This window comes from Kryptolebias marmoratus, linkage group LG8 (assembly GCF_001649575.2).
Source record: "Kryptolebias marmoratus isolate JLee-2015 linkage group LG8, ASM164957v2, whole genome shotgun sequence".
In the NCBI taxonomy this organism is placed as follows: Eukaryota; Metazoa; Chordata; class Actinopteri; order Cyprinodontiformes; family Rivulidae; genus Kryptolebias; species Kryptolebias marmoratus.
In genome coordinates, this window is record NC_051437.1 from 12307906 (window position 1) to 12323666 (window position 15761).

At 41.6% G+C, this 15761-nt stretch overlaps 1 protein-coding gene and 1 long non-coding RNA gene across 2 annotated transcripts; one reads left to right on the forward strand and one right to left on the reverse strand.

The window, feature by feature from the left end:
* Nucleotides 1–1568: 1568 nt before the first annotated feature.
* Nucleotides 1569–6432, reverse strand: LOC112450309. The gene is made up of 3 exons (XR_003038880.2): nucleotides 6324–6432; nucleotides 5075–5126; nucleotides 1569–1873 (listed from the first exon to the last, which is right to left on the reverse strand). It is a non-coding gene; the product is annotated as an uncharacterized LOC112450309 (long non-coding RNA).
* On the forward strand, nucleotides 6308–14353 carry spo11 (SPO11 initiator of meiotic double stranded breaks). The gene is made up of 13 exons (XM_017409482.3): nucleotides 6308–6454; nucleotides 7379–7492; nucleotides 8609–8697; nucleotides 9056–9122; nucleotides 9226–9334; nucleotides 9646–9732; nucleotides 10964–11000; nucleotides 11127–11236; nucleotides 11325–11424; nucleotides 11758–11795; nucleotides 12079–12155; nucleotides 12535–12646; nucleotides 13891–14353. Exons 1-13 carry the CDS (start codon nucleotides 6336–6338, stop codon nucleotides 14008–14010), a joined length of 1179 nt encoding a protein of 392 aa, XP_017264971.1. The 5' UTR covers nucleotides 6308–6335; the 3' UTR covers nucleotides 14011–14353.
* The last annotated feature ends 1408 nt before the right edge of the window (nucleotides 14354–15761 follow it).

Sequence of the window (15761 nt, forward strand, 5' to 3'; positions counted from 1 at the left end):
CTTTTGCGCTGTGACATCAGTCACACAACAAGGGTGCGTGAAGAGAAGTCTTCTTCGAGGCTAGGCTAATGGCTAACAAGGCCCCGCTTGTATTGGTTTTTCAAGGCTTATAGCACAACTCCATCTCAAAAGACATCATGCTTGCATGAAAGAACGCTCCATCAGCCAATATTACCCCTCCACACTTTTGCTCGAGGCTGCTGAATGCATCAAACAGTGTCGTGCAAAAGTCTAGAGGTTTATAAATTAGCCAATGCAGCCTTCTTTCACACATGCATCTTAGCCTAGCTTGGAGGAAGACTTCTGTCCTTTTACTCCGTGCTCTATGACTGATAAGGTATTGATAGATATGTGACAGAACATAATTTCAAAAATTCCTAGACTATCCCTTTAATGTGGTTCTTCTTGTCTTCAAAGACGTTCCACTACTCTTTTCTTTTTCTTCCAGTGACATGATTTAAGGCACAAGAGCTCATGAATCTCGCCACTGCTTATTCTGTAGATCAAACCCTCTATTAGCCTTTTCTGTAACATATAAACAAATCTAGGGGGATTCTGCTAATGGCCACAGGTGTTTGGAATACAGCTGTTTTCCCACATAAAAAGGGCTCCTTCTTATAGCTGTAAATCTTCCTCTTCCCCCCCCTCCCCCTCACTGTAAAGTTGTCCCATTCTAAGCAAAGCGCTCCGACCGACCCTCAGCACCTCAGCTCCGTCTGTGCCCAGAGAGGGCCGAGCGGTCCTGGACAGCACAAAAGGGAACAGACCCCCTTTTGTTTCAGGCCTCCGAGGGCCTGGTGACTGTCCCACTAAACGGCAGGCACAGGCTGAGGCTCGGCTCGGCGAGCGCCACCGAGGGGGCCTTTGACAAGTGGGGAGGGGGGAAATTAAAGCAGAGAAGCTTGAACAAACAATGTCGGAAAGTTCTGTCATGGACGGGCATGTAGGGCAAAGCTGCACAAACAGAACAGCTGCATTTTTTTCCCTCAAATGTGTCAGGAAAATGTGAATTTTCAGAGGCATACAGTGATGCACAGGGTCAGAGTCTGTACCAAGACATGGTTTATTTAAAAAAAAGAAAAAACAAAAACAACCTCACAAGACCTCTGCAAGCTGTAAGATCACATCTGTCAATGCATGGTCACTTGCTTCTACTTGTTCTGTGTTTGTGCTTTTTTTTTAAGTCTAGTAAGTTCAGCATTTGGCCCGAAGCACTTTAACTGCTCCTTCCCACTCCTCACTGTGATCTGAGGCGGTTCGAGCAGACTCTCCTCTTCACTCCAACAGGTTGCGGCACGATACGAAGCTCCAAAGGGGACCACACAGCGGCACAATGAAACAGCTCTGGAAACTCTTTTCACACCCCTGTACGGCTGTCATCTGCTCCTCGCCTTGTTCTCTCCTCCGTTCTTCCCCTTCGTCTGCCGTGAGAGTCGGCGCTCTTCCCGCCTGCACGGTTAACTCTTGTTTGGTGAGCTCAAAGCATGTGGTCAGAGGTCATATTAATATTTATTTCACGTGTTGCCTCAGTGAGCAGCAGGCAGCGGGCCTTTGAAGATCTGTGGATGCAGGAAGCCCGTTGAGGTTTGAGAGACCAAGGAGAAACTGTAAAGTATGTTTTTTTTTTTGTTTGTTTGTTTTAAACCAACCCTCAAATGTAGCAAGAACACAGGACAATGGAGGCACATCCACCCTCGCATCACCCCATCTCCATCCCTGTCCGTCTTGTTGTTCTGTCCACGTTTTTTCGCCTAACCTCGCTGCAGACTGACGGCCTGCTAAAACGGCCTAACCAGGTGGAGCTGAGCCGTTGCAAATGTTCCCCTTCTGGTGTCTCACACATCCAGGGGCCTCATGGACATATGAAACACAGCTGTGAGACAGGCAGAAAGAAAGAAAACGAGGGGGTGGGAATAGGAAACAGCTTTGAAAGAGTTCACTTTACGAAGCCCGTTATGGTTTTGGCTTTAATTATAGTTTTGTAAAAGGGGGAAAAAAAAAGGGAAAAAAAAGAAAAGGTCTGGATTCAGTTTGAAACTATTACATTTGTTTGAAGCAGCATAGTTTAAAAAACTGGAAGACTAGAAAAATTGCATTTTCCGTGACAGTGCAGCGTAAGTGATGAGAGCTGAAGGACTTTGTTCAAATATACTGAAGAAGATGAAAACTGAGCTGTTAAAGCTAAAGGAAGCAAAACTCTACCGACAAGCCAAAAGTAGCAAAAAAAAAACTAGCTGGAAGTTAAAAAAGCAAAAAGCAAGCTAAATGCAAAATGTAACAGAAGGCTCCTAGCCAGCCTTTTGCAAAAAATAAAAAAAGGTTTGCTACAAGCTACAAGTAGCAAAAGCCTAGTTAAAAGCTAATAGCTGTTGTTTATGTTTTTGTTTTTATGACTTTTTAATTTTGTGTTTTTATAATGTCAAGCATTTTGAACTGCCATGTGCTGAAATGTGTCATACAAAAAAACTTGACTTGAAATCTAAAAAAGTTAGCTAAGAGTATCAAAAGACCAGCTGAAAGTTAAAAAAACAAAAAAGCTAGCTAAAAGTAACAGAAGCCTAACTAAAAGCTAAAAGTAGCAAAAGGCTAGTTACAAGCTAATAGAAGCAAAAGGTTAGCTAAAGCTAAAAGTAGCACAAAACTAGCTCAATGTAGCAGAACAGTAGCTAAAAGCTAAAAGCAGCAAAAGGCTACCTAAAAGCTAAAAGTAGCATAAGAAGACAAAAAAAGAGCTGTTATCCTGAAGCAAATTTCAAGCAGAATAATGTTTTTTTTAAGGCTCTAAAGAGGTCTTAATGTATTTCTTTTGAGAAAAATATTTGCAAATAAAGTGAAATATTTTTGGAAGTATAATAATTACAAAAAAAAAACAAAAGTCATAGCACGCACCTCCTGAATGAGCTGAATGTTTTGATGTATGCAGGGTTACTTTAGCACAAAACGTGCTGAAATAGGTTGTAAAAAAAAAAAAAAAAAAAAAAACGTTTCGGAAAAATAAAAACCTGGAAAACAATGAAAAAGGAAGGAGAAAAAAAAGGATGTCAGCTTGGCTTGTCTTCATATGAGATCTAAAATATTAGTTTGGAATTGCTGGAACAAATGGATTTCATCACATGTCAAAATGACCTGTGAGGATTTTCTGGAAAGAAACACATTATTATGTGTTTTGGAAAAGCTGCATCTTGCAGGTCTATTTGCTGTCACTCACTACCTACTTTCGCCCGTATATGAGCTATGTCCTGTCAGCCCAGTGTTTGTCTGCAACTGGATATGGCACTCGGGAACACCGGAGTAGCTTGGATCTGATATATAGCTCTCAGCGGTCCAGCCAGACCCATCAGTTATCGCTGCTCTCGCTGACAGTCACAGATGCCATTTTGGTTGAGCTTTCCTTAATGCGCAGCTTAGTTGTGCTTATCCACGGCAGGATGTTATCACTCAGCCACTGTCACCCGTGTCATCAGCACCAAGCCCAGCAGCCGTAAACTTATCAGCATCCATTACTGAGGTGTGTGGGCCCGATAAAGGTCGAGCCTGTTTCGTGCGGCTCTGGGCAGCGGGCCCATTAAGATTCCTCCGTGTGCAGAGAGCGAGCGACCCCGACTCTTTTGACGCTTGTTTTCATCACTCCTTAAGACTATGTTGACCTGTCAATCAGAGAGCCCCATTTCAGGGGGCGCTGATCGAAGAAACGCTACAGAGAGGGCCACATGTCCAGAGCGGCCAAGCACAAGGGCTGATGAGAACCAGAAAAGCAGGAGACCCTAAGGTAGAAAGTGTGTGTGTATGTGTGTGTGTGTGTGTGGGGGGGGCAAAGGAGCAGGAGGTGGATGTGCTAAACTATGTGGAAAGGAGGGCAGCTCTGTTTTCTATTTGTGAGGATTAGGTTGACAGATCTGTATTTAGTTTCTTTGGGCCTCTAGCTGCAGCTAATCCCCCTCACCTGCAATGGGTGCCCCCCCTCGCCCCCACCACCACCACCTATAGCCCACTTTTTCTTTCCTCTGACACTGCCGCCCCCCTCACTTCCCCTGCCTTCCCTCCTCCTGCCCAGCACAAACACTCATCCCGAGACACGCACATGACTCGTTGCACTCTGTCTCCTCAGGTTAGGGCCTCACACTCGACGCAAATCTCTCTCAGGCAAAAAGGAACAGCGGGGGGTCCCGGGCTTTCTGGAAGGGAAGAAAAAGGACCCCCGGCAACCTGTGGTCTTTCACATACTAAGACTGTTTTCGGCCCGAGCGAGGGGCTGCTCCTCATCACCGAAAGATAGCAATTACGGCAAAATTAAGAGCCATTACCACGGAAGGGGCCTGTCAGAGCCACTCAGGGGAGAAGGAGACCTTTGGTAAATCTGCACATTAGGAAATATTCGGGGTCAGGTCAGGGGCACGGACCTCTTCTCTTCAGATCCTGGCTCACACACACACCCTAACCAGGCCTTCACACTGCGAAAGAAAGACTTCGGTGCCTCTGCAAACACACACAGCATGCCTGCTAGCAGCTCTAAAAGGTGGGGACTCCGGATGATCTAACGTTAAGCAGATTTTTTTTCTTTCTGCTTTAACGATGAGGCGACACGACGGCCAGGTGACACGACGAAGAAAACCGGAGCAGGTTTTTAAAGCGTTTTCGATGAGGACACATGCGCAGATTCCTCTGGATGTCACATTTATTTAAAGCCACGTTCATGTTTAAGGGCTTTAAGCAGCTGATATTAGTCAACAGTACAGTAAACTGATCTGCTATCAAGAGGATGAAAGATTACAGCATCTCGCAGAGCTCTAAAACACATGTTGGCCCGAATTATCATTACAGGCATCCATCTTCCAAATCCACATATGGCTAACAGAAACAATAGACATTAATTTTCCTGTGTAGGCCAACCACAGCAAATCAAACCCACACCCACCTTTTTTTGAAAACACCACGAGCACACAAACAGACACCTCAGACAAGCAGGAGCAAGTTCAGATCGAAGGTCTCATTACTGAGGCCCACAGAGGGTGCTAATGGGTATTTCTCTTAACACTATCAGGGGAGAAAAAATAAATAAAAAAAGAGTTATTACCTTACAGCAGCGAGGTGCACACTGGCCCAATTGCGTTCTTCTACGTTTATATCTGGAAACAGGTTGAAATTACACTATAAGACTGAGGAGACGGCTTCTTCCTGTGATCTACTCAACCAGTCCGGGAGTAAATTACCGAAACAGTATAGCCAGTTCTGTATAATACTGCAGTAAAACTGCTTTCTACAAAGTTATATATTATATCTAACACTTTATATCATGTTATTAAACTTTGCAAACTGGACATGTGTGGTGTATAAATATCCCCTTACAGGCAGGCTCTTTGCAAGAGTTAAAGCTGTGATTTAATACATATCTGTATACATACGTCCCTAAATTTAACATTTTTAGCAAAATTTACAAAAGGTCGCCAGCGACAATGTGCATCTTTTTACCAACGGAAACATCCAGAGTGACTAAAAAAAGGTCAACAGTGTTGACGTCCATGGTAGAGCCCTATGGGATTTCAACCTGTTGGTACGTATTTACACTCAGATTTGTTAAGTATGCTGAAAATTACTGGTCTAGCAGAGGTTTTGCGAAAGCCGTCTGTGTTTGAATGCCGAGCTCTGTCTTCATGGCGCTCCACCGCCCTCCTTGATTCCTATTATTCATTCTTGACAGTCGTTTTACTCATTATACCTCTTTTCTTTTGCGTCTAGCAGCAAATACATGCTTACATTTCCACCTAAAACATCTTCTCCAAGATTTTACGCTTGTCTGAGTCTGTCACATTTGTTTACAGGTCAATCACGTGACTCAAGCTTACACAGGTTTTTAGCAGATTCAGCCATTACTACTAAATGATTGTGTAAATGCAATGCTAAATCAATCAAATATTTGTTAAGATTTTAAACAATGTTAGGGCAAGACTAAACAGTCAAGCTGTCTAGTTAATTTTAAGATTTTAGGCATTTATTTTCTTGACGTGTAGTACTATAGTAAGGTAACAAACATGAGTATGCCACTGTAAAGAAAGCAATAAAAACAATGCTTTAAAATATTTATAAGTTATACCATTGCTCCCTTCCAGCTGAAATGAAAAAAAATGTGTCACTGATTTCAGATACATATCAAATGTTTAAACAAAATATTCTAATAAAACATTGCTTTAAAAACACGTTTAAATTACCCTATATATATATTTATCTTATTCTTCAAGATTATTCCTCAGCTGCGTTTAGCCCGCGAGACTTCCTCTGTATGTAACCATCGATGCTAACACATTAGCATCCTGTTGTGTTTTTACCTGATAGCAGCGATGGCTTCCTGCGGAGCACAGCTGTTTGATGAAATTGACCATCTTCGTGTTCGGCTGTTAAGCAGCGGTGGAGTCATGGCAGAAAGCCAATCTGAAGCCGTCGAGAAAGAAATAAGTCAGTAAGTAGCCAGTCTTTTTTTTTTTACAAAACTTAGCTGTAAATTTTGCTAGCTTGTTAATCGTCGCGGTTGTTTGGGTTTCTTCAGCAGCGAATTGCACTTTAGTGGAAGCGACATGTCTCTGTCGTCGTCATTACCAATCAGTAAATCAACATCATGTGGTTTTATAAGAGATTAGTTTGATTCTTGGTTACTAATTAGTTCATTTCATTCAAAACAACTGTTAACTAAACATCGTATGCTAATTTAAGGCTAATCTACTCTATCATTACAGAACTCCCGTTGGTTGGAGTGAAATATCGCGAGAATTGACGTGAACTTATATTAGAATACGTCATAATGAATAGACATGTATGTCAGAGATGATCTTCTCAAAAAGTGCATAGATTTACTTCCTTAAATCTGATTATTATGCAGACGTAATGATGATAAGGTTTTTGTTTACATAGTATATAATAAACATTTTTTTCCACTTTGAAGGATCACAAAAAAAGACCAAAACGTGCCTGTATATTGATATTTTTGGTTTCCTTTATGTAAGATTTTGCATACAAGTATGTTGCTTTGCTGTTTTAGTGCACTTACAATAAACACAAGTAGAGAAACGTAAAGCAATAGAAGTAAACAGTAGAGATAAAGAAAACATAGATAAGTAAATTATACTAATCTAACAAGTTACATATGATAATGGACATGGCCAGAGTATGCAAAGTGTCATGGCTTAATGTAGTTACATTTATAATATATTTTAGGTATATATAAAGAATAAAGAGTAGAAGTATGAGTTTAATTGTTTTGAAACAGTGTATGTTATAATAGTTTGCTGAGTTTAGGTAAAAGGTCATTTCAGTGCTTTTCATCAGGTAATGTTAGCTGTCACTGTCCAAGCTAAGGAAAACAATTTTAACTGTTCATTATTTCCAGGGGTGAGATTTTGACACGGATCGAGAGCGTAATACTGGGAGTAGTGACCAGCCTGTCCAAAGATGAAGCCCCTGTTCTGGTGCTGCCAAACAGATCCAGTTGGGCCAATGTCAGGTAACCTGATTTAAACACATATTGTAGTATGAAAAAATTTTCCTCAGACAGGGTGGGACTCCAGTAAAGGCTTGAACATTTTCTGCACTTGTGTTGCAGTGGTGCTTCACAATCATACATCTACATACGCCGTAGTGTGACGCTGAGACTCAGTTTTGTTGATGTTATTCTTTGTCTTTTCGTCTTGTTATCAGCGAAGTCTCAGTCACGAAAGAGACAGTTTGTGGTGAAACCAAAGTGTCCGGTGCAGTGATTGTGATTTTTGGTTTTACATGCGCTTCTGTTGTTTTTGTCCCCTTTAGGATGAAATCTGTTGTTGTTAATTGCTTTTTAACTTGTGATGACTTTTAATAAATTAGCATTTGACCTACATGTTCTTTCGTCTCCAACTGAGCTGCATTGTTAGGTTTTTGGAGGACTACATGCAAGTCTATCTGCGTAGATTAAATACCTCCAATCCCTATCTTCATTCAGTCACGTTTAAGCCTTTTCATCATTTAAATAACCACCTTTTAAATGAACAAGCAAGCATGTCGCATAAAGAAAAGGAAAGAATGAACCATATAGACACACAGTTTTTGTTGGGAGATCGGGCCACACAGGAGGATTGGACTTTTGCTTAATTTCCTAAAATAGGAAAATACTCTGTCAGCACTGACTGGATTTACATAAGATGTGCCTTTAGCAGCCTACAAGACGAACAAGTTAATTAAAGAAACCCTTTCAACTGTGTTGCAGAAAGACTGAGGATAAAAATGCTTCCTGTTCTGAAAAGATGACAGCGATAAGGACTTCGAAAGCTCAGCACTCACACACACAAACACATAAAGAGCTTTAAAATGACTGGGATGTGGAGAACAAAGAGGGCTGTCAGGTCCCCTTTAAATCAATCCTCGTCTCATCTTTAAGAACTTTTTCGGCCCAGCCCTTTTTAAAAATCTGAGAAGGTCTTTACAGATGAATCAGGAGGGTGAGTTAAAAAGGACGCTTCTCACAGGTAGCCCTCGGGGTCTGAGGAGTTTAGGTTTTCAGGTGGGACCTGGGGTTTAAAGCTAAACACGGTGCACACAATCTGTCTCTAATGACTTCTTTTGTTGCCCTGATTTACATCCCAAGTTTTGACCGTGCCATCGGGCTTCAGATGCATTCAGAACATTCTGTCACCTCCATCAGGAGCGACTGTCCTTCGTCTGCCACCAAGTTTGGTGAGAAGTTGCCTACGACTTTTCTGTTTGGTTTTATTTTTTGCATTTAGCTTCATGTTCAACTTTTTCTGTTTACTTTAGTCGAAAGCGCTTTCCAGCTGTGTGGCTCCTCATGTGGCTTTCATTTGTGTTCATTACAAACGTATCAGTAACCTGCTCAGACGGCAGTAAAAGTCAGAATCAGTTTTAGGTGACAAATTGGCAGAGACAGAACATGTTGAAAGAGGCTTTAAAGGATCAGTTCACCACATGGGAAAAGAGCTGACTATGTTCTGTTCCTCCCATCCAGTCTTATAAAAATGTGATCTAAAACTCGCGACGGTGAGTAAAGTGTAAGTCTTTCTTTCTCTGTTTGAAGCGCAAATTCTCAAGATCCTCTCTGTCGTCTACAATCTGGTGCAGAGCAACTCGTACGCAACAAAAAGGTCATTCAGCACTGATGCACTTTCCACCAAAGTCAAATCAAATTCATTTCCTGTGCAGTTTTGTACATAAATGGGAGTATTTCTGTATCGTTTGCCTCCACAGAGACATATATTACAACAACACACAGCTGTTCGTGTCCCAGAGGTCTGTGGACAGTATAGTAGACGACATCTCCTGCATGTTGAAGATTCCTCGCAGATCACTGCATGTGGTAAATGTTCATTTTAATCTGGAAGATGGGTTCCATTATTGCCTGGCCGTTTGGCCAAAAAAAACCCCGAATTCTCTGAAAGTAAAAGCTTGCAGCAAAGTTATTTTGGAAAAATAATCAAAAGCTCATATCTCTCATATGAAAGCTGTTAGATTAGTGCTGTGTTTTTATTTGTCCTCTGCTTCACATCTCAGGAAACACCTGTGGAGTTTTTACTGATCAAACAACGGGAGAATTAACGTGGAAGTCAGAAATCCTGCGTTGCAGTGTGTGTGTGCAACCTTGAGTTGAATTGTGTGTGTGTTTTGCAGCTGGCCACATCCAAGGGCTTGATCTCAGGTGATCTGTGCTATTTGGAGGAGGACGGCACGAGGATCGACTGCCACTCCAGCGCCGCTGTAAGCTCCAGGAAAAGTCAAAACCGACTGCTCCGTACGAGCAGGAAGTGTTTCTGTAACAGTACGGAGAAACGAGCATTTGTTGACTCAGAGGTCGCGGCATTACAGGTCGGATCTGTGGCTCGGGATTTTATTTACGGCATATTGTTAAATGTCACACTGAGCACATTTACTTTAGGAGGTTTTATAAACTGCGTGTTCCTTTTGAAACCATTAACCTTCGATATGAAGGGCAAAAAAAAAAAAGTAAAATCCATAAAACTAAGTCCGAAAGGAAATCTCTTCCTGCATGGACACAGATTAAATCAACGCCATGTGTGCAGATAGGTACTGTGGAGATGTTACGAACAAGTCGCCTTGTTCTTGTTTTGTTCCGCTCTACAAGTTTCTGTTCCCACTTGGACACAACAAGCAAACATGAAAACAATCTTATAAAAGCTGAATAAAAGCTCAGTTGGCTGCTGCTAATAATTTGAGCCCATTCAGGAAAACTATCTCCACTTTAGACCTTCTGCTCAGCAGCGCCATGCGTTTTGTCACACTGTATAAAAGAGCATAAACAGGGTCACGGTGTGCAATAACCTCAGAATATATGATATTAATAGGCTTTTTTTATTGCTGCACACCTACTTGAGGGGAATGAACAAAGTCCACACATTCGCTTTACAAGCATTAAACGCACAAGGACACCAAATTTAAATTAATCTATTATCAAAACTAGTTGTGTCCATTGCTCCTTCCTGCAAGTTTTAGCCGTACCCTCTTCTCCACCCTTCAAGTTCTGCAGAATCCCGTTAATGACAGATTCATTTAAGTCTGGTGTCCTGAAGCAAAGACGCATCTAAAACTGAAGTCCAGGATTAGAGACAACTGTTCCAAGACCTTAAATGATACAATAGTCTCTTCAAAAAAAACATTTAGCTTGAATCCGTTATGTCTCACATGCTGTATAAACCTCTCATCTTGTAAATCAGCATCTTTTCTACTAACCTAAGTTACCAGTTCTCATGCTGCTTTTTTTTTTCCAATCCCCTCATTGCCACCTTTTGCGGGGCATTACTGTCATCAGCCCGACTCACGGTCGTCTGATGTTGAAACGTTTCTCATAAATCCGGCGTGTCCGAGGCAGTAGTTGCCACACAGAACCACAGAGTGCCTGACTGTGAATCAAACCAGCTTTGGGTTGCTCCTCTGTGGTCGACCAGTATTTATAGTCCTGTCTTGTTTTCAGGCCATTCCAGTTTCATCAAACATCAGTGGCATTAGAAGTATCCTTTGTTACGTCTCCGAAAACGCGCATTCTCTGCTTTCTTTTATCACGCTAATGTACAGTATGGCGCGAGTGTTTCTTCGTGGACGTGGCGTCGGCGTTAGGTTCCCTTGACTGCTTTCAGATATCGTATCCTCAGCAAAATTTGTCATGATAGTCGAGAAGGATGCGACGTTCCAGAGGCTGCTGGATGACGACTTCTGCACAAAGCTTTCTCCTTGCATCATAATCACAGTTAGTTGTTTTCATTTAGTTTTGTTTTATTAAGCCACTGTGGATGTAACTTCAGTCCGATTAAAGGTTTTGTGTTCATGTGAGCCAGGGTAAAGGTGTGCCGGATGTGAATAGCAGACTGATGGTGAGAAAACTCTGGGACGCGCTGCATGTTCCCATCTTTGCCCTCGTGGACGCGGACCCTCACGGTACAAATGATTTGTCTGGATGCAACTCAGCGCGCTTTGCATAGGTCGCCACATCATCACATCCATCTTCACGCACACACAGCTGGGTTGCATGACCTGTTAATTCAGGACATATTGGCACCTGCACAGGTGGGGTGGCTCCGTTTCCCTCAGGCTCCATACCTTTTTGGATTGATTTATATTTTCTTCTTCTTGCATGGCGAGACACAGATGTAATGCTTTACTTTGTTGTGAGCTCTGTTACACATCTCAGGGGATAATTGCTCTGGTATGTCTCTGATTGCAGCATGTCTCTGTCTCTCCCCTTGATTCTGTTTGTTTTTCTTTTTTAAGGCATTGAGATCATGTGTATCTACAAGTATGGATCAGTGGTGAGTCTCTTTATGTCCTCCTTCATTGTCTGCTCTTGCCTTTTTTTTTTTTTTTTTTTTATCGGCAGACGTGTAATTATGATGCCCCAGCTTTTTAATCTGAAAAAGGCCAATTAAGTAGTTCAAAAACATCCAAGCTGTTGTTCCAAAGAGAAATAGTCTTCCCCGAAACCGTCCCTGTGTTCATTGTGAGCGCATGCCGGGGCACAGCACTGATCATCTGTGTGTTTATTGGAGGCACTTTGTGTGACTGGGTGTGTGAATGTGGGTTTTTTCTCCACAGGCGATGTCATTTGAGGCCCGCAGTCTGACCGTCCCCAGCGTTATGTGGCTGGGCCTCCTCCCCTCCGACCTGCAGAGGTTTGGCCTCCACATTCACGACTTCCTACTTCCTTCTCCTGCCTCCAATTGGGATTGTATTCTGGGGACATTTAGCTTGTTTGTTTTGGTTTCTGTTGCTGTTTTACTCGTTTTTTTTTCTTCTTCCCTCTCCCCCCTCTTTCAAGGAGCTGTGTTTAAGAGTATATGGTGTTTTAAGTATACATCAACTCCAGCAAATTTAGGAGAAAGGGCATTTTAAGATACATGTAATTGCAGTCTTTAGAGTCTTATTTTCTTCTTTCCAGAGCTAATCTCCACTGTGTTTGTTGAAAATGCATAAGCAGTGCCTGTCAAAAGGCAGTCCTGTAATTTTTAAGTCAATTAGTCAGATGCTATCAAATCAAAGTGTCTGTTTTAGGTTAAGAGTTCCCGAGGAGTCCTTGAGTCCCCTCACCGAGAGAGACGAAAGCAAACTGAGCAGTCTGCTACTGCGGCCGTACCTGAGCAGCCAGCCAGAATGGCGGAAAGAGGTGAGTGGAGAGAAAATAAGGCAGATGGTTGAATTAAACTAAACTAAATTAAATATATGGTGCCGTCTAGTTTAAACAATTTGTTACTGAGTGGATTTGCTCTAAGAAGAGCTACAAAAACTTCCTGTTTTTGTTCTGTTTTATTGTTGGTTTGGGTTTTTTTTTTATTTTTTTATTCCTATTTACGGAGGCCAAGAGAGGACATGCCTAGAAATTAGGGGTGTAACAAACAAACATCACAGCTCATTATGTGTCTCGGTTCACGGTTTGCTTTCAGCACAGTAACATTAAGGTAAACAAACAGATGGATATAGGATACATTTATAGTTGAAGCTTTGAATAAGTCACGCTCAACCGTCGCTTCTGCTTGCGTATGTAAAAGCTGGTGTCATTTGCAGGCTATAATGCTGAAAAGAGGGAACTTATTGTGGTTCTGTTACTTCCAGCGTGTTTAAAAACTCCTGTGACGTTTGTTATGAACTCAGCTCGGTCCGAATTGTTAGTGAAGAGCTGTTTGCACTTTAGTTAGTTTTTTTTTCTTCAGCAGTTTTGTTTGCATTCACATGCTGCTGGTTGTTGTGAGTAATCAGGAACCAGCTACATACCTCAACGCAGGTAAACAAAGCCAACAGAAAGTTTCTGTACGATCCGCCTTTCGTTCTTCACTGGCGCTGTAGTTGACTAAGACGCCGTAATGTTCCCAAACTTCCTCCAAGCTCTGGTCTGTCTGTGTTGTCCCTGTTCTGTTGCTGTGGCGCCACTTTACTAGAAATTATTTCAGATAATCACAATTAAACAAAAGTATTACTCCTTCTGTAATTGGGACTTGTCATGCTGGCTGCTGATTAACCCGTTGTTATAGATCCCACTCATTTTTGCATCATAATAATCTTATTTTTGAGGGGAAAAAAGGCTTTTTTTCTTTAGATAATATCTCAGTATATGACGTTTTCTCGAGATAAGATACAACTAGTTTGGTTATCTCGCATTGTTGAGAAAATCCCATCAGAATTACCAGCAGGCATGACCATTCAGTTTATTGATTTCAGATTTTATTGTTTTATGTGTTATTTTATTGTGTTTGGCCTAACCGTATAGCAATTTAAGGCTTTTAAAATGAGCTGTGTACATGCATTTGATGTCATGTGAGACATAGCAGAGGAATGAGACACTCGGACGACTGCCGGTGAGGACCCGTTCTGTTTCATGGTGCCCTTAAAGGTGTCCGTTTGCTCCCGCTGTAGATGGAGCTGATGCAGCAGAGAAAGGTCAAGGCTGAAATTCAGTCCCTGGCTGCCATAGATCCCGGCTTCCTCACCAACATCTACCTGCCCAATAAGCTTCTCTACGGAGGCTGGGTGTGAGCACAAGGCCGCCGCTCAGTGGAGCGAGACATGAACTGCTGAATTTGGTTTGTGAAATGTCGAAAACCCTCACTGGACAGGCTGGAAAGTAATCATCAGTGTCTGTTTGGAATATAGTTCTGAATATGTATTTACTCTTTTGTGTGTGTGTGTCAAATGTACTGCAGCGTTTTCAGAAATGTCCCACATTAAAACCCGTGGGATCGCTTTGACAACCTAAAACTGCTGTTTGATTTTTGCATCGTTGTTAAGGAGTTAAAGCATTACAACACTTCTTATGCAGAGACCAGTGCAAACCACACTGATGTATTTGTGTTATTTAGTTTGAAGAGCAGGTAATATCACCAGGTTCATACGGTACGGAGAAGGTTAAAAAAAAAAAAAATATATATATAAAACCCTCTCTGCTCTCTCCCTGATTGAGCTTTGTTGTTTTCCATACCAAAAGAACCGTTTAAACTAATCAGTCTTTTTCAAAATATACGCAATGGTAGTTAAATCACAATGTCGACATTTCAAACATGGATATCTTCTTGACTTGGCAATGTTCAAAGTCTTTTTTTATTTGTTGTGTTTTTATTAGGAGGTCTGGGAGGCTGTTTTGTAAGAGCAGGATGCATTGAGTTGATTTGGGGGTAAAAAAAAAAAAAAAGTGGGGAAAGAGAAGGAATAATAAAGCATTTAGACATTGAGGAAACTCAAAATGTGAACTGAGCTGATGGTGAAGTTTTCCACAGCTGTCACTGAGTCCATCCTCACCACCATCAGCGTGTGGTGCACCGGGGATGATCGGCTGCTACCTCCGACCCGTACAGGACCTGTACTCCTCCAGGACTCTCAGTTGTGCGGATCGCAGATCGCAGCTGACTCCTCTCACCCTGGACACAGCCTGTTTAATCTTCTCCCCTCAGGCAAAAGACTACAGTCCATCCGGACCAGAACTTCCCACCACATGAACAGCTTCTTTCCCTCTGCCAATAAACTGCTGAACAACAGATAATTGACTCTAACACAACACAGCAACTAATTTCTTGTTTCATTGTTTACATATTCATTTGTTTTTGTTTTTGGTTTTTTTGCATCATTACACCAAAACAATGTCCTAGCCTGCTAACCTGTTTACTGGCAATGGCAAAAAAGTGATTCTGATGCTGATTATTAGGGGAAGTGCAACATTATAAAACTGCTTTTAAACTCAAAAGACAAGTCTACGTTAGCACAAGATTAAAGTAACAAAACTAAAAGCTACTTCTCTTTGAAGACTGGCATTTGTAAGTGAAAACAGCATCATATTTGGATCAAAAAGTGGTTTACATCTAAAACAGCAGCGGCAAACTTCTTGGTTTATTATGTAAATACCAGAGTGGTAGTTAAACTGTAGTGTTTCTTTTGTATGCTCGTTTTTATTTATTTAAATGTGTCTTTTACTCAGTGTAACACAGAAACAACTTGTCTGTTGGGGGTAAACTTGCACCATTTTCAGGGGCGGCTCCAGATATTTTTTTCTGCAGGCGCTAAGGGGGTGCTAAGCATTTTATTGAGGGTGCTAATGAAGGATTATTTGTTCTTACAGTTCTCAACACACACAGACGCAAGCACACACATATATAATCATATATATATGGTATATAAATGAAGAACAGAATGAAATATACATATGTATCTGTGATAGGCCGATATCTCTACCTAAACCTCTATCACAGGAATAAAGAAGCTTCCCACAACATGAACATGTAGCAGTGCACTGATCT